The sequence below is a fragment of the Grammomys surdaster genome, unplaced genomic scaffold (genome assembly GCF_004785775.1).
Source record: "Grammomys surdaster isolate TR1022 unplaced genomic scaffold, NIH_TR_1.0 66, whole genome shotgun sequence".
NCBI lineage: Eukaryota > Metazoa > Chordata > Mammalia > Rodentia > Muridae > Grammomys > Grammomys surdaster.
Genome location: NW_021604568.1, coordinates 6,638,232 through 6,664,816, shown reverse-complemented (window position 1 = coordinate 6,664,816; position 26,585 = coordinate 6,638,232). Strand labels below are relative to the sequence as shown.

At 39.4% G+C, this 26,585-nt stretch overlaps 1 protein-coding gene across 6 annotated transcripts in view; it reads left to right on the top strand.

Moving 5' to 3' along the window:
* Window positions 1–26,585, top strand: part of Nt5c2 (5'-nucleotidase, cytosolic II) — a 79,299-nt gene that overhangs the window by 25,335 nt on the left and 27,379 nt on the right. For all 6 annotated transcript variants that reach the window (XM_028776205.1, XM_028776220.1, XM_028776232.1 and 3 more), the window contains exon 3: window positions 17,459–17,532. In XM_028776205.1, coding sequence (XP_028632038.1) covers window positions 17,459–17,532 — 74 coding nt within the window. The remainder of the gene's footprint in view (window positions 1–17,458; window positions 17,533–26,585) is intronic.

Sequence of the window (26,585 nt, the reverse complement as noted above, 5' to 3'; positions counted from 1 at the left end):
CCCTCCCTCCCTCCCTCCTTCCCTCCCTCCTTCCCTCTCTCCCTCTCTCCCTCTCTCCCTCTTTCCCTCTTTCGTTACCCCCTTTTGGAGTTTTGAGGGAGGTTTTCTCTGTTAGCCCTGGCTGGCCTAGTACTCCATCTGTAGACCAGGCTGACTTCAATCTCACAGAGATCCACCTGTCTCTGCCTCCTCAGTGTTAGGACTAAAGATGTGTGCTACAACTGCCCAGCTGAAGTTTTCTTTTAAGATTTATTTTATTGGGCTGGAGAGATGACTCAGCAGTTAAGAGCACCGACTGCTCTTTCAGAGGTCCTGAGTTTAATTTCCAACAACCACATGGTGGCTCACATCTCTCTGTAGTAGTGGGATCTGATGTCCTCTTCTGGTGTGTCTGAAGATAGCTACAGTGTACTCATCACATACATACAATAAATAAATAAAATCTTTAAAAAAAGATTTTATTTTATTTTTTTGAGAGAGAGAGAGAGAGAGAGAGTGTGTGTGTGTGTGTGTGTATAGATGCTCTCAGAGGCCAGAGATATAAGATCCTCCTGGAGCTGAAGGTACAGGTGTTTATGGACTGCCTATCTACATAGGTTTGGGAATCAAAACTTGGGTCCTCAGCAAGAGAAATTTGTACTCTTAACCACTGAGCTCACTTTCCTGTGCCCTGAAATTATTGCTTAAATTGAGTTTAAATCTTCAAAGCTTTACCAGTCTTTATTTAAACCCATTGAATAATGATTTCTTAAGTTAAATAAATGAATTAAAGAAATAAAAATGAATTTGTTGGCATTCATAAAATAATTCTTTAGTACCCGTCTTAGCATGTTAGTACTAGTAGACTTAGAAATGTTCATAATGATTTCTTTTGACCTCAAGGGAAATACCAGGTTTGCAAAGAGAAACATCAGGGTAAACTGGTAAATCTTAATTTCTCTCTCAATCACTTAAAGATATCATTGAATGTTTTTTTTAAACAAATTGAGACAAACGGTTGATTGTATTTATTTGGTACTCTATGATGATTTGATACGGGTGTGTATAATGCATAATGACCAAATCTGGGTAGTTAGCATTCTTATCTCTTTAAACATTTATCTTCGTGTCGGGAGGTATAGGACTGATTTCTTCCATCTGTTTATAATACATCCTAAATTATTTCACACCATAGTCGCCCTACTATGCTACGGAACACCAGGTCTTAGTCCTAAGTAGATGTAGGTGGGTAACAGTTACCCAACCTCTCAATATCCCCCTACCCACCGACCTTACATGCTTCTGGCAATCTTGATTCTGTCTCTTCTGTGAGATTAACACAAAGAAGCTAAGTATCAAGGAAGACCCAAGGGAGGATGCTTGAATCTCACTGAGAAGGAAAAATAAAAGAGACATCAGTGATGGATAAAGAGAGGAAACTCATGGTAGAAGGGGTGGGAAGAGGAACAGGAAGGATCAAGTGTATGGAGGATAGAGGAGAGAGATCTTGGAGAGAGATGGAGAGTTGGTGTGTTGGGAGGCATCTGTGGGAGGAGCTAGAAAACTAGTACAATGGGAACTCCCAGGAAACTGTGAGTGTGGCCATAGCTAAGTAAGACTCCTAGTAGTAGGCTGTAAGGCACCTGAAATGGTCACCTCCTGTAACCAGGCAAGAATTTCAGTGGAAGCATGGGGATACCAACCCAGCTAGAAAACCTTTGACCCACCATTTGACCTGCACAAAAATGGGCAGGAAGCAGCTTGTTCCATCTGGGATTATAGTCAAGCAAAGGTGGGTCAGGAACATGTGTCCAATATATCTCCCCAGTCACCCTTGTCAAGGCACTCAGCAACCTCACAGGTCGGAATCATTCTTTGTCTCAGCAACAGTGTTTCTCACCAACCTTTTTAAAGTTCCATGGGCCTCTTCCACAATACTTTGTCTTTGAGGATTATATGAAATCCCCGTAATAAATTGTTGACAAAAAGTCTCGACTGCTCGACTACAATTGCAAGACCCATTATCTTTTTTTTTATTGGATATTTTATTTATTTACCTTTCAATGTTATCCTCTTTCCCATTCTCCCTTATCCCATCCCCCCTCCTCCTACTTCTATGAGGGTGTGCCCTCACCATCCACCCATTCCTGCCTCCCTGCTCTCAAATTCCCCAACACTAGGAAATCCAAACTTTCAGGGACCAAGGCCCTCCTCTTCTGCTGATGCCTGACAAGGCCATCATCAACTACCTATATAGGTGGAGCCATGAATCCCTCCCTTTGTGTTCCCAGGCTGGAGGTTTAGACCCTGGGAGCTCTGGTTGAGTATTTTGATACTCCTTCTAAGAAGGACCAAAGCACCCACACTTTGATCTTCCTTCTTCTTGAGCTGCATTGTATCTTTGGTATTGTGAGCTTTTGGGCTAATATCCAGTTATCAGTGAGTGCATACCATGTGTGTTCTTTTGTGATTGGGTTACCTCACTCAGGATGATATTTTCCAGTTCCATCCATTTGCCTAAGAATTTCTCGAATTCATTGTTTTTAATAGCTGAGTAGTACTCCATTGTGTAAATGTACTACATTTTCTGTATCCATTCCTCTGTTGAAGAACATCTGGGTTCTTTCCAGCTTCTGGCTATTATATAGAAGGCTGCTATGAGCATAGTGGAGCATGTGTCCCTGTTGTATGTTGGAGCATCTTTTGGGTATATGCCCAGGATTAATACCACAGAATCTTGATTACTGTAGTTCTGTAGTGAAATTTGAAATTGCAATGTTTTTAAACTGTATTCTCTTTCAAATTGTTTTGATTGTTGCAGTGCATATTTATATCTATATAGGATAAGCTTGTTAATTCTTATAAAAGGGTTGATATTTCATTGACTCTGCATAATCATTTTGAGGAGTGTTGCTACTTTTAACAATACTGAAGTATTTTGATTCATGGTTATGATATCTTTCCATTTTTTAGGTGATTAATCTCTTTTAATATTTTATAGTATGTAACATATTAGTCATGTTTTTTGTTAGATTTATTTGCAAGTATTTTATTATTTCTGCTGCTATAGTACATGAAAGTGCCTCTTTTTTTGTTTTGTTTTTAAAGATTTTTTTTTAAATCTTATGTATGCGAGTACACTGTAGCTATCTTCAGACATACCAGAAGAGGGCATTGGATCTCATTACAGATGGTTGTGAGCCACTATGTGGTTGCTGGGGATTGAACTCAGGACCTCTGGAGAAGCAGTCAGTGCTCTTAAGAGCTGAGCTATCTCTATAGCCTGAAAGTGCCTTTAAAAATGTTGTTTTTGGGTTTTTTCATTAATACTCTATGGAAAAGAACTGTTTTATTATCATTATTAATATTATCATTGTTATCTTAAATGTATATATGTTTTGTATTTGTATCTATATGCCACTTGTGTGCCTGGTGCCCAAAGAGGCCAGAAGAGGGCTTCAAATTCCCTGGAACTGGAGCTACAGACAATTGTGAGCTACCATGTGCATGCTGGGAATTGAATGTGCTGGAAGAACAACCAGTGGTTTTAGTCTCCAGTCCCTCTCTCCAGCCTAGAACTGGGCTTGAGTTTGGAACATTGCTTTCCTGAGCTGGTTTATTAGCTCTAGTAATGTGTTTAACATTCTCCAGATACCTGACATCTTCAGAAAGAGATTGATTTCTTAGTTTTTAATTGGAGAACTTTAATTTCTTTTTGCCAGGTTTGACTAGAGTATAGTCTGAAGTGAGGTGAGAATGGATCGCTTTTTAGCTCTTGAGTTTTGTATTTTTATTTTTTATAAGATGTGTTTTATATTTATATATAAGGGTTCTGTCTACAGTTATGTATCATGTATGTGTCTGGTGTCTATGGAGGTAAAAGGAGGGTGTTGGATCCATTGGAACTAGAATTATGGGCAGTTGTGAACCATTATGTGGGTGCTGAGAATTGAACCCAGGTCCTCTGGAGAACATCCAGTGCTGTAACCACAGAGCCACCACCTACCCCAGCTCTTTTTTTAATAGCTACCCTTTGTTTATGTGAGGACGCTCCTGTCTCTGTCTGTTATTGAACCCTTTTTATCATGAAGGGCTATTGAGTTTGTGTGTTTGTGTGTGTGTGTGTGTGTGTACAAATGTACCACAGTGTGCATGTGGGGGGCAGTTCGCTCCTTCCACATATATGTGCATCCAGAAACTGAACTCAGGTCTCAGGCGTTCATGGCAGGCAGTTTTAGTCACTGAGCCAACTCACTGGCTCTTGACTGTTTTGAGACAGGGTCACCTGTAGCCAAGGTTCATGGACTCTTATATCCTGTCTTTACTTCCTGGATGCTAGACTGTAGTAGCATACACCAACATGCCTGGACATGTAGTGCCGAGGTGTGAGTTCAGGACGTTGTGTGCCAAGCAAACACTCTGTCTTCCCAGCCAGAACATGTGCTGTTTGTTTTTAAATGAAAGAATTACTTTCCATCTCAGTGTTCCTGTCCTGTCTGTGTTGTCTTTACCTTATTTTACTTTTTTTTTTTTTTTTTTTTTGAGATAAGGTCTTTGTAGCCCTTGCTAGCCTGGAACTCACAGAGATCTGCCTGCTTTTTTTCTCTTGAGTGCTGGCACTAAAGGTATAGACAACCTAACCTACCTCTCCCTTACCCCCCCCCCCCCCCCCCCCCCCCCGTTTTTTAAAATTTTCAGATGAAGTTTCACTAAGTTGTCCAGACTGACCTTGAACTCAGTATGGACCAATCAGGCCTTGAACTTAGGAACTTTCACCTCAGCTTCCCCAGTAACTGACATTACAGCACTGTGTCACTAGATCTAGCTCGATTCACGTATTTCTTCCCCTGTTGCAAAAACCCTGTGCATTACATTTGTCAGGAGGGAAGAATGTTGCAGATAGTTCTCTTTCAAACTTTAGCTCATTCTGAGATTCATCATTAACTTTTAGAATGTTCTGAATATATCCTTTATATCAAAGATTTGTAAATATCCTTTCACATGAGCTGAATATCTTGGGCAAGTGGTATATATTTTTAACATAGGTGCTTTCTTAAAAACAGTAAATAAAATCATGGGGAAGAAAGTTTGGTGTGGAAATACTTTAATTTCCTCTAGAATATGGCCTGGCACATAAGTACTTCCTTCTTGTAGCTTACACTATTTTCTAAGAAGGGAAAGTAATTGAACTCTTCATTAAAACTAATTATTTATCTGCTCTTTTCCTGCCCTGAATAAATGGGAATGATTGTGACCGACTAAGGCTGCTCCATTCTGTGAAACTCACATTGTTTGTGTACTGTTGGAGGGCCTCTTTAGGGGGTAAATGTGCTTTTTCTATTTGCCAGTAGCGATTCCTGTCTCGTACAGAACCTTGCGTTTGGATTATCTTCATCCTTAACTCGCCAGTGTTAAACATTCCAGGCTGTTAGTAGCTTTTCCTGGTCTTTACTTCCCACCTCATAGTAGGGTTTCAAGTTTTAAAGCTGAAGATATTGGTCCCTGAGATACAGCCTGGTGTTTTCATGCCTGAGTTTGTTGGGCCTCTCAGGGCCTGTGTTCTCAGTGTTAACAAGTAAGCTGCAGTTCTCAGGAGATCAGTGGCGCTTTGTTTGTTGATCCTGCATTCTTATCCAGAGGAAGGAGTCTTTGAGAATGTCCAAGGAAGGGTAAGTGTGCTTATTCTTCCACTTCCTCTGGTTTCTGTCTGCATAAAGACATATTATCTCAGTAAACTGAAGATTAATAAGCAATGCTGTCACTCTGAGTTTGGAGGTTGAGGCAGATTGAGTGAAATTCAACAAAAGCTTGCAGTGTATTAACATATAATGTATTGTAAAGTCGGGTGCTAGTCTAAGGAGCACTAAGTGCCCGGCTTTTCCTATGGAACTCAGTTTTGGTTCTGTTTATAAAGATTAGAAGCAAATAGAGGTGGCCTACAAAGAATTAAGTGAAGTTAAGATTTTAAAGACATTTAAAAATAAATTGTACCTTTAGAAAATGGGGTGAAAGATTGAAAAGCAATCTCTGATTCTGTTTCTGGACAGTGGAGGGAAAAATAACTTCCAGTGTAATCTTTTATTCCTCTTCCATTTGTAATGTAAAATAGCTGTGTTAATTTTTATTTCTATTATTTTTTCATGTTTCAGAGTCTTGGAGCTATTGAGTCTCCTTTTTATTACTTTTGTAATGAGTTAATTAAGTGACAAGTTAACTACCAGGTACCGTTGGTCGTTTTGTTTCTAGTCTTTCCTGGCAGCTATTCCTTTGCTGGTTCTTTTGCTCTGCATGGAGTTTTGAAGTGGATCCAGAGTCTTGTACTCATGGTTTATTTAAATTGAATCATTTTTAATTATGGCCAAAGTAAAATTAATTGATCCTCTTCACTACTGCTCTCTTTTAAATTTTACTTCTGTTCATAAAACTTCGTTATGAAGAAAGAGAAGAGCAAGGTATATGTAATTCTGTATTATAGTTTGATGTTTTATGATATCACTTGAATTTGAGGGGTTTCTTTCAAATGTGAAAGTTGCAAAAGGACTATTTCTTTAGGTTTTTTTTTTTTTTTTTTTTTTTACTTCCAGCACTGTTACAGACTCTACTTGATAAAGCATTTTGATGGGGATTATCACAGATGCTGGCACATTTGTCAGGCCTGTACATGTGGTTATTTAGAAAACTTGTTTGTAGATTCAGGATGAACTATGTTTCTAGATAAAAATTGAGACAAGTAATTATTGATTATTTTCCCCCGTGGTAAACCAGATGTTAGAGAAAGAGTATAGATAAAAAAAGGACACCACAAAGGGTAAGATGGCCTTTAGGTCTGTCTCTCTTGGCTGATGGGACAAAATCAATTAGCTTTATTAGTTGTAGCTAGTTTTAGAAATGAGTGGATAAATTTTATGCTTTGGAACAATTATTTTAAAACAAGTTTTCATGTAGCCCAGGCTAGACTGTAACTCATTTTGTACCTTAGGTTAGCCTTGAACTCTACTTTCCAAGTGTTAGAATTGTGCGTACCAGTATGACTTGGTTTAGAATCCTTATAGTCACTGTTTTTTATCATTAATATTCATCAGTTTATTACTTTTTGACATCTTTGAAGTACTTCATCTGCCATGAAATGATACTGGATAGAAGCAGGCCATGTATTGGTTCTGACCACTTAAGATTGTCATGGAGGTGAAAATTTCTTGTTGCCTAGTGATGTAAGGTCAGTAGTCAGTGCACAATACATTATTTGTGTTTTGTGGTGATTCTGGAGTAAACAAATCAATTGTGCTGCCAGCCATATAAAGTCCATATATTATGTATAGTATGTAATGACTATTGGTTATCAATAGTCATGTTAGTACTTTATGGATTATTATTTTAGAGTACATTCTTTCTTCTTAGAAAAATCTTTAGAGCTGGAGACGTGGAGAGCCTGAGTTTGCTCTTCAAAACTGATGTGAAAATCCCGGAGTGATAGTCCTCTCTGTGACCCCAGCCCAGCGGAGTGGAAGTGCATCCTGTGACCCCAACCCTAGGCTCAGAGAGACAAGTACATCGTGGGGATCACTGGCCAGCCAGCCTACCTGACTCAGAGTTCCAGAGTAGAAAAGAGAAAGAAGAAAAGAGTAATTAGTAATTATACTCAAAGTTGCTCTCTGCCTTCCCACAGTTAAATGCACACACAAATGTACACATAAACACACAGGGAATAAGTGTGCTAGGAAAAGAAGTAAGGCTGTGTTAGTCTGTTAGTAACTTCATGTAGCTCATATGGGCTGCCCCTCTCGAGTACATTGAGTCCAAGTGGAAGGATTGTTTTTTACACAGAGTCTGTTATTTCAAGTTGGTTTCAAACTTGCTAGATAGGGGTATAACTTTGAACTTCTGATACTCCTACTTCTACCTCCCAAGTGTTGTGATGACACTCCTGTGACCATTGCACCCCATTTATGCAGTGCTGGGTTGCAAACCCAGAATTTCATTCATGCTAGGTAAGCCCTACTGACAGAGCTACATCTTCAGTCTTGAGATGTTACTTTTTAAACAAACTACACACACTTATTAAAACAGTGCAAAATGAACTATAGATCAACTACATGTATGTCACCTGAAATAAGGAAAAGCGTTTTCTTAGTTAAAACATATAAAAGACTAAATAGATAAATTTGACTTCCTCAGGACAAACAAAAACTTACTTTTTGAAAGATATCACTAAGAAAACAAAACAGAAAACCACAGACTATGAGAAAATATTCTTATATTTGTATCTGATAATGTAGTATGTTCACACAAACCTGTATCCAAAATATATGAAAAACTCTTACTTAATATAAGGCAACACATCTTAAAAATGGAGGGAAAACACTTGAGTAGGGGAAAAAAAAAGGCAAGAAATGTCAAATAAGCATGTGTAAAGATGCTTATTCATCAGGGACTCTGGGCAGGAGCCACAATGAAATGCCACTGCACACCATTAGAGTGGCTAAAGCTAAAAGTACTTATCTTAGTGTGTGCGTCCCAGGGCTGGAGCTGAGTGACAGGATGCTTGGCTAGCATGTGTGAGGCTCTGCTTTCCAGCCCTAACCCCACAGTCAGTAAACTGACAATGTACAACAGCTGGTATCATGCATTGCTAAGGAAAGAACAAGTTAAACATTTGGCAGTATCTTTTCAAGTTAAATATACCCTAGTAATTCCACTTTTACATATTTGCCTAAGAAAAACAAAAACACGTGTCCTTGGAGATTTGTATATGATGCTTCATCACAGCATTTAGAATAGTCCCAACCTGGAAACAACCCAGACTGGATGGATAAACAAATTGTGGAATAGCTATACAATGGATTCTTAAGAATGAAAAGTAATTATGATATACGCAATAGCATGAATCAGATGTTAGGAGTACTATTCTAAGTAAAAGGTAGATACATAGCCACATATGTGATTTTATTTATATGACTACTGTAATGATAAACAGAGAGCAGAGGCTAGGGAGATGACTCAGTCAGTAAAGTGTTCGTTGTGCATGCAGACCCGAGTTCGACTCCCTGCATCCATGTGAAAGCCAAGGGAATGGTGTTGTTTATCAGCAATCCCAACAGCTGGTGAAAGTGGGAGTGGAGACAGGAGGTGCTCTTGAGCTCACTGGCTAGCCAGCTTGTCAAGTTGGTGTGCTACAGACTCAGTGAGAGATGGTGTCTCAGAAAATTAGGTGGAGAGCAGTTGAAGACATCTAATGTCAATTTCCATGCATGTTCCCACAGATGCACACTCAAACTGTATATAGCGCACAACATAGTCACATAAAATCAACCCAAAACCCCAGAGGTGGATGGCCCCTGAGGGATAGTATCATGGCACTATCACCCCCAAACCTACTCATGCATCGGGAGAAAAAAAAAAAACCAGTGACCTTTGTGGTAATTTAGGGTCAGGAGTTGGGGAAAGAATCATGAAAGGACATGATTTTTTTGGATTGAAGGAAATAGTGGTAGTAGTTTTAAGATTATATACAGCTGTCAAAACTTAGCAACTGTATCAATAATACAGTCGCTCTTACTTGTTTCTTTCTTTCCTTTTCTGAAAGAATGGCCAAGGCCGTTCTTGTCTTCTGGCTGAGCAATCCTGCCCCAGCTTCTTTCCCAGCCTTTTTTTTGTTTTGTTTTGTTTTTTAATGGGTAAATTCTACCCTAAAGTTGTTAGAATGCTCCCCATCCCATGAAAGCTAAGATTCTCTGCATGCTGGGCAAGTGATCAGATACTGCAGCCCCCAACAGTTTTTCTACATTTAATGAATTTGGGGTGCATATGTGTACATGCACTTGTACCCTGGAGTGTATGTGGAGGTCAGGAGACCTGTGGGAGTTGATTCACTCTCCCCATGAGCATCCTGGGGATCACACTCAGGCCCTCAGGCTTGTTGGCAGCCCCTTCCCTGCTGAGCTATCTTACTGACTAGTGTACAACATTTAATGAATTTCCTTAAAGTGCACTTTGATGCCTTTGGTTGAAAGATGATAAACATAGCACATTATCTTCAGCTTTCATAGGCTTTCCCCCCACGGCTAACATACTTTTTTTCCTTTTGAAGTTGGGCAAAATACCACATAGAAATCAGGTTAAATTCTAGATTTGTTTTATTTTTGTTTTCAGTCACCTGGGAGCAATATTAACTATCCTGATAGTATGATGAGACTTGTTCACTTCTAAGGGGAGCTTTTTCCCTCTCCCTTAATGCAGTCTGAGGTTAAAATGCTCGGTGGACTTCTGTGTTGCAGGTGTGCTTCTCCCTTGCCTTGAGAGTCTAGGTTTTTGTAGAGTCTCCTAAAACTCTTAACTGTTCTTGGACACTTACCCCCTCTTCTAACTTGTGTGTGATATTGGTAAGTTTTATAATTGGTGATACTGTCAGTCTGAGTCATCTTAAATTTTGTTCTATATTTGTCTGAGTATTGAGTTTTCCCTGTGGTGGTTTTTTTTTTGGGGGGGGGGGAGAGATTGAGGCACAGTATCCTGTGCTAGGGGGCATATTCTTGAACTTTTAAATATTATCTATGTAAATAAAATCAACATAATTCACCTTAAAAATGAGGCAAGGCATTTGTTAGACTTGATTTGTAGACTGAACGCACTAGATGCTGTTGTCTTGGTATAATCTGGTAAACAAAATGTATCCCCTCTTAACTATAAAAATTAGTACTATATGATTTTTGCTTACAATCATTTCTGAGAATCCTAGTATATATATATATTTGAACTTCAAGTTTTTTTGTTTGTGTTTTTTGTTTTGTTTTTGGGGAGAAGGTCTTAACTGTATAGCCCTGGTTGACCTGGAACCAGGTATATAACCCAGACTGGCCTTGAACTCATAGAGATTCACTTGCCTCTGCCTCTCAAGTGCTGTAATTGAAGGCCTATGCCACCATGCCTGGTCTGAACTTGTAATTTTTAAGAGTCCATTTAGGTGATTAGAGTGAAGCTCAGTGGTGGGTTGTTTGTACAGCAAGCACAAAACCTTAGGTTTGTTCTCCAGTACCACAAAGGTCTTATCTGTAAGTTTTTAAGAGAATGTTGATAACTGGCATTGTTTTGGAATATAGTAAATACACCATTTTAATTTCTTTTTAGAGCATGAAATTCAGTAGCTTTAGTATATGCAGAATTGTACAACCAATACCACTGATTGAAGAACTACTGTCCTCCCTTCCTCTTCTCTTCCTTCCCCTCCCATCCTCTGAGCTCTTCCCTTTTGTCTCTCTTATGTCTCCTTTTTGCCATTCATTTTTCTAGGGATTGAACTCAGGGTCTGTGCTTGCTAGACTCAACCAAATGGTACCCTTAGTTCTTTAATTTTAGAAGATTATATTTTTCCCCACAAGAAATCCTGTACCCATTAACCAGAATATGTCTTTTCTACATGTTCTGTCAAACACTGGTACTAAGTTTCTAGTTTAAATTCTAGTTATAGTTAACTGTTGTGTCTGTTTGGTGTTGGGAAAGCTATAGATTTTGGTCTCAAATTTATAATCGAGGAAATGGTAAGAGAATTACTTGATATTTTATGTGTATGGTAGAATATACAGGTGCTAAGATAAAACATCTATGGAATTATTTGTTGGTGAAATCTCTTCCATGCAATAGAAAAACAATCTGAGCACCAGAAGTACTTTATGCTGCATAGCTCTTTGGCATAGCAAGACACTCTGTTCACACTTCCTCTATCTATCCAGACATCCAGAGGTAACCCACACCAGGATATTTTTTCTTTACAAAAAAGATTTACTTTATTTTTGTATATATGCACACGTGTGTGTCGATATGTCTATCACATGTATAGTATAGGTGCCCACAGAGGCCAGAGGAAGCCATGACAGGTTCCTTGGAGCTGTAGTTACAGTGGCTAGCAGGCATCTGATCTGGATACTGGGAACTGAACTCAGGTCTTCTGGTTCTGGAAGGGTAGACGTGCTCCTAACTGCTGAGCCGTGTGTCGGACCCCCAGATGGTTGTTTGGTAGAAAGTATTTGAGAAGCTTGACTATAACAGAAGTGGACAGTGTATAGTTAACAGCATCAACAAAGCCTCAGGCATGTCAAATAATAAGGTAAAACAGGAAAGGGTACATGGTATGGATAATACATACTGATCAGACTGGTTTTAGCAAAATAATAAAAGGCTTTCAACTCCTTGAAGATTTAAGAACTGTTAAAGTAGTTTTGAGCATTGACTAAAGATAATTTAGCAAGAGAGTAACTAACTTTTCACATTATTTTCTATTTATTTTCTTTTTTTCCCATTTATTTTCAATTAATAATATTTCTAAACTATAGTAAAAACAAATTACATAGAAGACATTTTGTTCCTTTTTTGAGATAGGGTCTCGCTTGTAGCTCAGGCTAGCCTCTGTTGTTCAAAAGTGCTGAGATTACAGGCACTTTTAATTATTATATTTAGCAAAGTATTTCTCTACCAAATTGCTATAAACGTTTCTTTTTTTTATATTTTTTCTTTTTTTTTTTTTAGATTATTTATTATATGTGAGTACACTGTAGCTGTCTCCAGACACCCATATGAGGGCATCAGATCTCATTGCAGATGGTTGTGAGCCACCATGTGGTTGCTGGGATTTGAACTCATGACCTCTAGAAGAGCAGTCAGTGCTCTTAAACGCTGAGCCATCTCACCAGCCCTGCTATAAACGTTTCTAAGTAATTGAAGTTTCTATGTCTTGTCCTGGATTAGTGAAATGTTCATGCATGAGCACTTTAGTCTGTGCACCGCATTTCCAGCAGCCCTGCCTCAGAGCCGTCAGCATCGGTATGAGGACAGCCCAGTAGGAATTATGACCTTGCTAAGTTGTTGGCAGCAGGAGTGGAGTGAAAGACATGGATTCTAAAGACATGTGGAGGTGTGAGGGGAGGCACACGAGACAATTGGATGTGGCTTTAAGCTTGAGTGGGGAAAAATGCAGAAGCAGAAACAGGAACAGATTTGGGAAAAAAGCAGCTAAGTTGTTTTCATCAAAAAGTCTGCATTTATGCCCCGGCAGTGGTGGCTCACACCTCTGCCTCCTCACTTGGGAGGCAGAGGCAGGGGATCTCTAAGTTCAAGGCCAGTCTGGTCCACAAAGTGAGTTCCTGGACAGCCAGGGCTACACAGAGAAACGATGTCTTGAAAAACAAACAATCTACATTATAGCATGTTTTGTTTCTGTTTTTGTCTCGTTCTGTAGCTCAGGCAGTTCTCTTGCCTCAGCCTAAGTGCTGACGTTTGCAGACATGACACTAATTTATTATGTTTCATAGTTTCAATTTGCCCTCTTAGATGCACTTGGAATATTTTCTGCCAGCAGTTTGAATGCATCACGGCAGCTGCTTACAGTGAAAATAGATGTCTGCGAGCCTTTTACAGTTGAGTCTGTCCTCACACTTGTTGTTGCAGTAACTGTTGTTGGGCACTTGGCCAGGAAACTGTGACTCCTAAGCAAAGGGAGGAGTTACAGATATGGTTCTCCATGCCAGAGAAATTCTATTCCAAATGGATTTGTGTGGAGCAACAGTGATATCCAATGACAAGTTAAATTAGACACAGAGGTGTTTTCTCCCACACTGTCTCAGAAGATACATGGTGTCGAGGGAGCCTGGTGCAGGCTAAACAGTCTTTTAAAAGTTAGGTTAACGTCACACACACTAAAAAATTGTTCTAGGGATTTCAAGAAGAATCTTGTTATGTGACTTCAGAAACTACCCAGATAGTTTCAGTTTGCAAAACGGAAACCAGTGACAGATGAGGTAATTCTGCTTTGAATTATAGTCAGATCCAAGCCAGTAGATTGCTGTTTACAGAATTTCAAATATAGTAAGTTGCATGTTTATGTTAAATCTGAGATTCTTAGATCCATATTCTTAAAATACATTATAGTAATGATTTTATTTCTTGCAGCTAATATCTGTATCTGAATAGAATTTCTTCAGGCTTTTTTTTTTGCCTTACTGCTGTGGGATATGATAGTAAATACTGTTAAAGGTGTTTTTCCTGGAGTCTGTGTTTAGTTTTACAGTGTTCCTGTGTATGTAGCTCCTAGAAATTGTTTCTCCTGTTAATCCTCAGATTGTCAGCTCACAGTTCTTATCTATGGGAATTCTGAATGATAGTTGGATTTATGATTCTGCTTTATAATAATGCCTAGTTTAGTCATGATGTTTTGAGTGATAATTACATGTTTTAAAGCATGCTTTAATTTTTACAGATATGTTCATGCTCTTGAACATACGTGAAATTAATTATTCTACTAGTTTAATAGTTTAGCAAGACCATAGTAAACTGCATAGGCAGATCGGCAGAAAGGTCTTGGTATTCGTAGAAAAATTTGATTTTCCCAAGTATGTAAATTTGTTTTGAAATATGTGGGTCAGTGAGCTTTTCTTTCTCTTAATACCTTGTAGTTGACATAATGTCTTACACTGTGTAAACTCAGTAGGAAACAGCTTTAGTCTCAGACTGAGAGATGAGTGTCTGTTGGAGTCTGCCCTGCCTGAGATGTGTGAGGTCAGGGTTAAGTTTTCTCCTGTGCCAAAGGTCTCTCTGTGAGCATTGGGTATTTAGTATGTCTGTGAAGCTTAGCATACACATCAGTAACTGTGCTTGGCTTCGTTCTCTATAACAGCTATTCCTTTGGTTATTACAGCCTTGCTTACACAGCAAATTAGATTTCATTTCTGTATACCTCTTTATGTTCATAGTTTAAGTTAGGGAAAGAAAAGGAAAGCTGGAGAATATGGGTGAGGTTTTCACATAAAGATCATGACAACATTGAGGAGGGCATAGGAGTGGTGCTCTCCTAAGTTTAGGAGGTGATTCTATGAATTAGTGTACTTGCTTTGAATGAAAAGAAAAAGGATATTTGATGCAAGTTTTTCATAAAACGTATTATTACCTAATTAAAATCCTTTATTAATATATTGTGTGTACATGTCTGTGTGTGAATGTGTGTATGTGGGAACTCATGCCACCGCAGGGACTTGGAGAGGTCAAAGGACAACTGAGCAAGTGAGTTCTTTGATGGTGTTCCTAAGTTGGCATGCTTGTCAGCAAGAGCTTGGACTTACTTGCCAGATCTTATTTTCTAATCCTAAGAACAGTTAAAGTTTTGTAGCTCTGACTATTCCCTAAGGCTATTCTGTATTTGTCACAAAATGAGACGTGTACTGTAGCACACATGCAGTAAATGTTGATCGAGTGGGTAATGTGATTAGTTAAGTCAAAGATGAGTGAGAAATGCAACTTGATGGATATTTAGCCGTGATTATTTTGGCAAAAATAGATTTTCATATTTCTGAAGTATGTTATTCCCAGCATTAGCAAGGGTTCCTTGTTCTTGCTGTCTTTTGAAAATGTGTTTGCTTTGAAAGATTTCCATGGCTATGCAGTGCAGTTTTTTTTTTTTTTTTTTTTTTTTTTTTTTCTGACCAAGAAAAGAACTTTGCTTTGAGACATTTCTTCTACATTAATGTCTCCCTTGCTATTTCAGCTGCATCTAAAGCCAGCTAACATCTTCTATCAAAATTGAAGCTGCTTTTAAAAAAAAATTATGTAGTCTTGTACCTCTTTCTTAAGATATATAACGTGGAAGAAAAATCTTCCTCATCTCATCCCTGCTTGCATTCCCTGAGAGTATTTTAGGCACATCAGCTGTTGAGGCTCTGAGCAACCTCATCCAGTCGGCCCCTTGCCTGTTGAAAAGCCTCAGCGGTACTTGGAGCTTTCGGTTTTTAAGAGTTAGAACCATTATTTTGTGTCTTTTTCCTCTGTTGTTTTCAAAAGGATTTATGTAAGTGGGGGTTGTCAGTCGTCAAGTAGATTTTGCTGTCAGCGAAAAAGCAGGATAAAACTTGAGAGGAGCCAAGTACTTTGTGTGTGTGTGTGTGTGTGTGTGTGTGTAAGTGTAAGGGTTGTTGCTTTGTGATAGAGTGCTTGATGTGCAAGCCCCGTGTTTGCTTTTCTAGCACTTCAAACCAATAGAAATGAACTAAAAGGTTTTTTTGTAGGTTCTTTTTTTTTTTTTTAGGTTTTTCGAGATAGGGTTTCTCTGTGTAGCCCTGGCTGTCCTGGAACTCACTCTGTAGACCAGGCTGGCCTCGAACTCAGAAATCCGCCTGCCTCTGCCTCCCAAGTGCTGGGATTAAAGGCGTGCGCCGCCGCCACCACCACCCGGCGGTCCTTTTTTCTTTCAGCTTTTTTCCCCCTTACTATACTTAAGTCAAGATGAAATAATGATTTTCCAAAAACTAGGTTTTTAAAAAAATTATTTACATTCCAGGCATTGTTCCCCTCCCATGGTTCCTTATTCTATGCCCCTTCCCCTGTCCTTTGAGAGGGTGCTCCCCTCCACAGGCCTCCCCTGTCCTCTGAGAGGGTGCTCCCCCTCAACAGGCCTCCCCTGTCCTCTGAGAGGGTGCTCCCCCTCCACAGGCCACCCCTTTCCCTGGGGCCTTGAGTCTCTGGAGAGTTAGGCACATCTTCTCCCACTGATGCCAGACCAGGCAGACTAATGCTGTCTATGTTCTGGGGGCCTCGGACCAGCCCATGTATGCTGCCTCGTTGGTGGGTCAGTGTCTGGGAGCTCCCTAGGGTCTGGCTAGTTAAGACTGCTGGTCTTTCTATGGGTTACCCTCCCCTTCAGCTTCTTCAACCATGGGGTCCCTGACTTCAGTCCAATGGTTGGGTGTGAGTATCTGCATCTCTCTCAGTCAGCTGCTGATAGTGTCCTCTCTGAGGACAGCCATGCTAGGCTCCTGTCTTCAGTTTCTTCTCCATTTTTCTTCTTCTGTAGTTCTTCTAGACAGGAACAGTTCTGGGCCAGAAACTTTGACTGGATTGGTAACCCTGAGACAGACTTTCTCTGTGTAAACTTGGCTAACCCAGAAGGACTATGTAGATCAGTGTGGCTTCAGGTTCACAGAGAGCTGCCTGCCTCTACTGAGTTAAAAGGTGTTTGCCACCACACCTGCCCCTTTCCCTCCCCCCACCAAAGAATTTTAAATTTTCTTAAGGGAAGTATAAATATTTTATGTAACATTTCTTTCAAAAACTAACAAACTTACTGAGCTAACCTGTGTGTAGTAGCAGTTACATCTATGAGATGACTACTGGGGACCAAGCAACTTGCAACATGCCGTGCAGTTATTATAAAATGGACAGTTTAAAGAAGAACACGTTTGCAAAGAATTACTTAAAATAATTCAGTTGAAGATGCAACACTATCATTTTTTTTCTCTGAAAACATAAAAACCATTTGTATCTCATTGGTTCCCAATAGTCACTGTGTATATGTAATATCAAGTCATCTGTTAAACACCATAAATATATACAATACCATAAAGTCAGTTGGGAAAATAAAATAAATGTCAGTATAGAAAAATAGTAAAATAACTTCATTAAACTTAAATGTTAATCAAGATACAATTTTCTTATTCTTTTATAGGGTGTTTGTGAACCGAAGTTTAGCCATGGAAAAAATAAAGTGCTTTGGTTTTGATATGGATTATACCCTTGCTGGTAAGTAATAACTTTTGAATTCTCAAGAACTGCTGATCTTGATACAACATAGTGGATCTACAAGGCAGAGTTCAATAGTCACTTGTTCATGCAATCATTTTATTTGGCTGCAAGAAGCTTTTGTTGGATTGTTTTTCCATTGAGATATGTGAACACTGAAGTTACCCAGTATTCTTGAGAGTTGGTTCCTGAGCTTGTAAAAATAATTACAAAAAGTCCTAACTTACTTTAAAACTCATGTAAAAAAACCTTTTTACTAAAATTATAGATTAATGAATACATTAATGTGTGTATTTGGGCATTTTGGGCTCTAATTCTTTTAAGCTGTTTTTCAAAAATAGAAAAAACCTTTTTCTGAGCAGGTGTCACACTATGCTGCTCTAAGCTGACCTAAAACTCATTCATGCAGGCTGTCCTGGAACTTACTCATGCAGGCTAGTCTGGAACTCATGTAGGCTGACCTGGAAATGAGTCATGTAGGCTGGCCTGGAACTCAGTCATGCAGGCTGGCCTGGAACTCAGTCATGCAGGCTGGCCTGGAACTCAGTCACACAGGCTGGCCTGGAACTCAGTCACGCAGGCTGGCCTGGAACTCATGGAGGCTGGTTGGAACTTGCATGGATCTTTTGCAGCTGCTTCCCAAGTGTTAGGATTATAGGCATGTGTCACAATACCCAACTTAAAGATGAATTTTTAGATTTTTCACTCTGCCATAGAGTTAATTATTAAAGTTGTAAATATTTTATTATTATGGGATTGGGAGGGTGTTAGTGCTTGGATTGCAGGCTTGAACCACCATACCTAGCAACATTTTTTTTTACTACCAAATATTTCCATGGTTGTTCTATTGTAGTGCTAGGAAACAAACCTAGGACTTTGGTCATGCTAGGAAAATCCTGCATAATGTTTTACTAAAAACATTCTTTTCTAAAAGAAGATTTGTTTTATTTTTAATTATGTGTGGATGTATGTGTGTGAGTATTATCTATATGTGTGTATGAATGCAGGTGACCACCACAGAGAGCATCAGATCCCCCAGAGCTGGAGTTAGTGATGGTTGTAGACCTCTTAACTTGAGTGCTGGGAAGAGAGTTCAGGTCTTCTGAAAGAGCAGTGCATACTCTTAACTGTTTAGTCATCTCCCTAGCCCATTCATACTTTACTCGTGGACTGATAGGACATGTGTTCATTTTCTATACAAAAGGCTTTTTTTGACTGGAGGTATTAGCTTTGCTCATTATTACAGTCTCCTTAAAAGCCCAGCATTGTGCTCTTTCTTCCCTTCTGTCTCTGAGATAGAGTTGAAATAGCCAGTGTGTCAATCTGTAGTACATCTCTTCAGAAGTTAAAACATTGGCAACATTGTCAGGATTTTATGTAAGTAGGCTTGAGTGATCAGGATGAGCACCTGTGAATGTGTTTAACACATACAGGTGCAGTTACAATACTCTGGAAAAAATATTCCATAAATTCTTTTAAAGAATTGTCTTTAGCTAGATGTGGCAGTGTGAACTTATAGCCTCAGCACTTAGGAAGCTAAGGCTGAAGGATTGTTTGTCCAGAAGTTTGAGATTATCTTGGGCAGGCATAGTGAAGCCCTCTTAAAAAAAAAAAAAAAAGAAAAAGTTAAATACACAAAACTTTAAAATGTAAGAGTTGCTTTCCTTAATGATTGTCATGAAAAGTAACTGAGTAACTTTTGACATTGTAAAACACACAAAAGCAAGACAAACAAAAACTCATGTCTTTGAGGTTAGGAGACTTTTCATTAGAAGATGTGCTTTGGGATACAGGGGTAAAATAAAGAGGAGTGTACTCATGTCTCTTTAAGACGTGAGTGTGTGGGAGAAAGGTAGGTAGGTAGGTAGGTAGGTAGGTATGTCCGTATTTATTATCTATTTATTTCTGAGACTGGGTGAGTCTTGCTGTCTGACTTGGCTGGTCTTGAGTTTATTCTCTTCCCTCAGCCTTCTCAGTGCTGGGATTACAGGTATGTGCTTGGCATACTTGGTATGAGTCTGTATTCTTTATGAGTTATTTCCTATACAGTTCTGACACTTGGCAAATCCCCTCAGAGCATTATAATTTTTGTTTACATGTATGGGTACTTTGCCTACATGTATGTCTCTGTACTACATGAGTGGCTGATGTCTAGGGAGGCTAGAAGAAGGTATCAGATACCCTGGAACTAGAGTTAACATACTCTTAAGAGCTGCCATGTTGGCTCCTAGAAATCAAACCTGGTGCTTCTGGAAGAGCAGCAAGTGCTCTTTACCTCTGTTGGCTCTGGGCCATTTGTTTGCTTTTAAGACAGGGTCTTACTGTATATCCTACAGCTTAGTGCACTGAGAACTCATTAGCTTGTAGCTTTGAGTGCAGTTCAAGCTGGACTTGGAATGCCCCTGCCTCTGCTTCTTGAGTGCTGGGATTACAGGTATGCTACCAAACAAATCCTAATTGTAGCTTTGGATAATCTGTTTATTTTGGTTTGTCAGTGTTTCAAGAGCAAGAGTTTTTCTTTTCTCATGTATATTCTATGTTTAGTGTATGTTTAGTGAAAGATGTATTATATGGTAGCTGCTAAATACATGCTGACTTTGGATGCACGTGTTCTAGTCTCTTAGAATCCTCTAGTCCGATGGTTCTCAACCTGTAGGCCACAGTCCCTTTGGGGGTTGCATGTCAGATATCCTGTATATCGTTAGATTTACATTTTGATTTGTAACAGCAGCAAAATTACAGTTATGAAGTAGCAACAAAATAATTCTATGGTCGGGTCACTACAACAGGGAGAGCTGTATTAAACTGCATTAGGAAGACTGAGAACTGCCGTTCTTTCTAGTCTATTTGAATCCTCAACTTCTGTTCTTTTTTCCAACTTTTCTAATGAGACGGCTCCTTTATGTTACTATATGAATTAGTGAAAATCAAACCATAGACAAGAAAACCCCACCAGTACAGAGAGTGCTGTGGAGATGGCTTAAGTCAGTACAGTGCTTTCAATTGAAGCCTGAGGACCTGAGCTTACATCTATCTCCACAACCCATATAAAAACATTGAACATAACTGTTGGCTTGTAGTCTAAGCACTGGAGAGGTGGAGAAAGGAGGGTCCACAGGGCTCACTGGTCAGCCGGCCTCCTGAATAGCTCCAGGCCGTTTGAGACCTTGTCATATAAAGCAAGGTGGAAGGTTCTTCTGCACCATGCTGCTCTTCTCAGAGGCCAGCCTGAAGATGTAGCCCCTCGAAGCTCCAGGTTGCTGGCAGGTAGACTTTGGAGCTTTGTTGTCATGGCAAATAAGTGTGGCACCCAGTGTGGATCCTGTGTGTAGGTGTCTAACATCTTTGATGAGCCTCAAGGCTGTGAAGATTCATGGCAAAACACTTCTTCCAGGTGGAATCCAGGATAAAAGTGAAAAGAACAGACCATCTTTGAAATCTCTGAAAACCAGTAACAGGCCAGAAGAATCCAAATAAAAAGTCAGTTTGAAAAAAAAAAAGAATTTTCCTTGACTTGCTCTTGTCACCATATCTGAAAAACATTGAAAAGACATAAAGGATCTTGGAGAGTGAATCTCTCACCAAAACTACCAGTTTTCTTATTTAAAATTAAAGAGAAGCAAAGAGTGCACAAACATTGGGTCAGTTTTCTCCCGTACCAAGTTTAGACTCTGCATAGACTGCAGAAGACTTACCCTAGCTGTCATGGCAGCTCCTGTAAGTCTTCAGTGTTACCACATGCCTTATCATAGGAGACTCTTCACACTGATGACATTAGATGCCACACTGAACAAAGAGTTGCACACACTCAGGTACTTATGAGAGATGAGGCAGGAGGAGCTGGTGTTGGAATAGAGAAGGCAAGAACAGGATGACTCAAAACCCTTTTTTAAAAGTTGAAGATGTGAGCTAGACTTAGACTATTTTACCTTCAGCTGACCAGTATGCATGTAATAAACTGTCTACCCAGAGACCAGTCCATCTGATGAGATAGACCATCGAGTATCCAAAGGCACGCAGGCTAAACTTAGAATTAATATGGATGACACTAAATACGGCAGAGCCCAGATCAACTCCAGTTGAGGGAAAAGAGAAAGGAGATGTTGTGAGTGTTACCTATAAAATATGAAGATCTTGAAACTAGGAAATAAAAATTTATACTTGAGATTGATATTTTTTAAGAATCTTAATGCTTTTATGCTTAAGTCTTACCATTCTAATTGTAGTTTACCACATAATTATGAATACTAAATTCTTTGATAGTGTCCCCCACCCCTGAGTTAGAACCTCCAGGATCCAGGTGTGGCTTCAGTAGCTCCAACTAGTAACTCTAGGTCTTTGGGGATTGGGGTGGAGGTGGGGGACAGGTCTTTTCTGAAGGTCATTGGCCAGCCATCCCCACCAGTAAGTGAGCTTCAGTGAGGTCATTACTCCTCCTATAAAGGCACTTGTTAGATAAACTTAGAGAGGTCTGAATTCAATTTCTGCAGCCTATATAAAGATGGAAGGAGAGACTTGACTTCACAAAGTTGTGCGCATACACACACACACACACACCAAATATAAATAAGATTTAAAAATAAATATAAACAAAGAAAGTAGATGGTTCTTGAGGAACAACACTCAAGGTTGACCTATGAACTCCACGCATATGTCCACACACATGTGCATTGCACACACCTGTACTTCCACCTGCTTATTCTCATGACCTATATACACATGAACAACACACAGAGACAAAAACAGGCAAACAGACTGACTACTGGGATTTTTATTGGGATTACCTTATTATAGATGTATTAAGTCTGTTTAATCTATGTACATGTTATATTTTTCCATTTATGTAATCTTTATTTATAAATGGTTTATGACTTTTTAAATTTTTTTTAAGATTCATTTGCTTTATGTATATGAGTACATTGTCCATCTCTTCATACACCCCAGAAGAGGGCATCAGATCCTATTACCGATGGTCATGAGCCACCATGTGGTTGCTGGAAATTGAACTCAGCCTCTGGAAGAGCAGTCAGTGCTCTTAACCGCTGAGCCATCTCTCCAGCCTGATTTATGACTTTTAAAACAGACTTATGTTATATCTTGTTGTATGTGTGCTTGGTTCATCGGAGCTCACAAAAGGACAGTCAGATCCTCCAGAGCTGGAGGTAAAGGTAGCTGTAAGCTCTCCCGTGGTGCAGGGAGCTGTGCAGGAGTGGCCAGTGCCCTTAACCTCGAAGTTATCTCTCCAGCCCGTGGTGTTTGTGACTTTTGACATAATAATATTTCTAATTTGTGAAATTTCTTAAGTACTGTAGATCATTTATATTCATATTATAGATAATTTTTTTTATTTTGCTCTAGATTTGTTTTGTTTTGAGACAGACTCTGCTGTATCAGCCCTTGCTGATCAGTCTAGAACTCTCTCTGTAGGCCAGGGTGGCCTTGAACTCACAGAAATCATCTGTCTTTGTCTTCTAAGTGCTGGGAATAAGGGCATGTTCTACCACACCAGCACAGATATTATTTTAAAATTTCATCTTCTGGATTTTGTTGGCATTTAGAATATACTTTTCTATATGACCTTGCCCAATCAATAAAACATTTGCTTTTCTATTAGGAAGTAAAGGAAAAAAAAACAAAGTTATTAATTTTATCTAAAAGGTTAAGTATACATAATGAGTTCTAGGACAGCCAGAGCCTACATAGTGAGAACCTGTCTCCAAAAGGAAAAAGCAACAAGACCTATGAAAATTGTTATTTCTAATTTGGTCCATTTTGAAAGCCATCTTGATTTTTTAAATTTTCTTCCCCCTCCCCCAATGTGGAAGTACGAAGGTTTTCTTGTTTTCTTTTTTTGGTTTCACTTTCTAATTCTTAGGCACTAGGAGGTTACACTCTCCCCAGGCCTGTGTCCCCAGCTTTACTGTGTTTAGGTTCTGAGCATTCACATGTGTGGTGAGCTTGTCTGCACCATTAGCACAGATGGATACTGTGGCTCGTGTCCAGCCCCCATCAGCTCTCTGGAGAAATTGTCAGGCAGACAAAAGTCAACACTTGTAAACCATGTACCTGTTCAAGGAAATATGCTTTTATGAATAGTCCACCTTTTAACCATACTAACCATACTAGCTCACTGGGCTCGGGGTCGCTACTGACGTTTACAAGGAAAGCCAGTCAGAAGATAAGACGACTTTTACATATAACAAAAGGAAGAGGAAATATTCTTACTCCCATTTGAAATTCATGGCCAAGGCCTCATATAACAGAAGACAGGTTAGCAAGGAAAAACATTTATTTTGTTTTATATGACATGGAACCTTCTAAAGAAATGAAGATACAGAGATATGAGAGAACTTGTATGTTTTTATTCTCGGATTTGTGACAAAGTAGACAGTCATTGGGAAATGTGATTGGCAAGGATGTGTTCAGAGCCTCCCTATTCTTTCAGAGAGAAGGGTATTCCTTCCCTCTCACCAGGGAGCTCACCTATAAAATCAGGGGCTTTAGGAAACTTCTTAGACACTTGGTACATAACCTTTACTGGCCTGGTACTTACTGTATTGCCCAGACTAACTGAATTCTTGAAAGTCCTCCTGCCTCAGCCACCTGATTGTGGCTCACCACCACACCTGGTTGGAAACTGAGTTTTAAAATTCACAGGTGGAATTTAAGCCCAGATCAGTTTCTTTTTTTTCTTTTCTTTTTTTTTTTTTTAGTATGGTCTGAGTTTTCAAGACAACAAAAATTGTCCAGTAATTTCTAGATATCAATAACAGACACAAAGCAAGCAAAACAAAACAAAACCCAACAACAACCAAACCATAAACCTTCTTGTTTTCTGAGTTTTGATTTTGGGGCCCCTAAGTGTTTTGCTTAAAACAAAAATACTCTTTCTTCACCATTTGAATTGTAGCCCTTTCTTTAGCATGTTGATAGTGTTATAGTTTGTCTTTTTCCTTTGACTTCAGGGTGTATGTGTATATTTGTAGTGTGGGGGAGTGAACCCAGGGATTTGTGCCTGTTACATAAACATTCTATCCCTTAGCTATGGCCCCAGTTCATCCTTTTTTTTTTGTTTTCTAATAATTTTAATTGAAATAGAATTACATAACTTTCCCCCTCCAGTTCCTCCCAGGTACCTCCCCTCAAACCTCTCCCGTGTGTCATCGTCATTTTCAAGGTGATTGCCTCCTTTTTCTTTATTACTGTTATAGGAAGTGTGTGCTTATGTATGTATATGTATGCACAAATACATAAACGTAACTTGCTAAATCTGGTTGTGTTGATGAGTATGTGATGAGTAAGTGGTTTCAGGACTGACTACTCTGCATTGGACAACTAAGGCTATTCTCCTCAATAGTCACTAGTTGCCCGTGGTTCTTTGTCTAGGATGGGACACCCAAAACTTCCCCTTGCATATTAAGATCCCCATTGACACTGCCACTGTTTAGGCTTGTTTATGCCACTATTCTAGAAGAAACTGACTGCAGACTTCCTGGTATTCTAGGACTTAAGGGTTTTTCTGGCCTCTCATTCTTAACAGTCCCTGAGCTATTGATGCAGTAGCTCTGATGTAGATGGATCCAGCTCACAGGCTCCTCGGGATCCATCGACCTCTACATTGTATTTGGTTGTAGTTTTTCTGTGACGGTCTTCATTTGTTATAAAGAGAGGCTTGTTTGATGATTGGTAGTAGGTACACTCATCTTTAGGAATAAGGGTAACATTTAGAATATAGTAAGGAATTATTCTAGTCTATCAAAGTAGTAGTAGTAGATTCTTTTCTAATGTCCATGACTTCACTAGCCCTGGAAAGCTGTCTAGGTTTTCCATACCAGATATGATTTTCTTCCTGTTAAATGGGCTTTAAGCCCAGTTAGACAGCAGTTGGTTACCACTGATACATGAATGGCCTTTACTGACTTAACAGATACCTAGCCATGCTGGTGTTTGTTTTTCTGGTACCAGGGGAAAAAGAGGTTTTCAGATCAGATCCAGCTTGAATCTTGAGTCTTGTGACCTAGGTGTTCAATGGCTTCAGCAATAGGGGCCCACCCTCAACCCTTGAGAGACAGCCAAGGCGTCAGTAGCCTCTGTTTCTTTGAGAATCACTTGGGACTACCCAGACCAACCATTCAAAAGGAGAGGTTTTCCTACCTGCTATTGAGGGTTTTGTTAGTCTATGGTTTTTGTGGAGAACATTGTCAGCCCCAATAGTTTAACTTCCTTTAAGACAGACAGACAGACACACACACACACACACACACAAATTCTTTGAGAATTTTGTATACTGAATTTTGATCATACCCACCCTATAACTTCTCCTCTTTGAGATTTATTTACAACATTTACCTCTCCACTTTTCTTTTTTTTAAACTCAATGAGTTTACTGTGGTTGACCTACTGAAGGCTACACTGTTAAAGAAAAACTGTCTCTATCCTAGAGGCCATTAACAGTCAATAGCGTCTCAGATTGGGGGCTAGTGAGTCTGACTCCTGTGTGCTAGAATGTTAGCTACTTAGTCCAAATTAATTTTTAGAAAACACTGTTAAAGGAATAAAGTCTTACTATATAACTTATTTCAAGTCTTTTTAAATACTAAGATTAAATTGTGTGTATTTTCTCAATTAGAAAAGTCTTAGTGAGGGGCTGGAGAGGTGGCTCTGTGGTTAAGAGCACTGGTTCTTCTAGAGATCCTGGGTTCAATTCCCAGTGCCCACATGGCAGCTCAAACTGTCTATAACTCCAGTTCCAAATGATTCAACATACTCACAGAGACATACACTCAGGCAAAACCTTGATGCACATGAAATAAAAATAAATAAAATTATTTTTAAAAAGGCTTAGGGATTGGCTAGTGTGTTACTGGGAAGAGACTCCATGACCTAGCCAAGTCTTATGAAAGCAAGTATTTTATTGAGTGCTTGCTTACAGTTTCAGTCCATTCTCATCATGACAGGAGCCTGCATGGCAACCTGCAGGCAGGCACTGGAGCAGTAGCTGAGAGCTACAGCCCGATCCACAGGTAGAGATAGTGAGCCTCGCCTGACAAGGG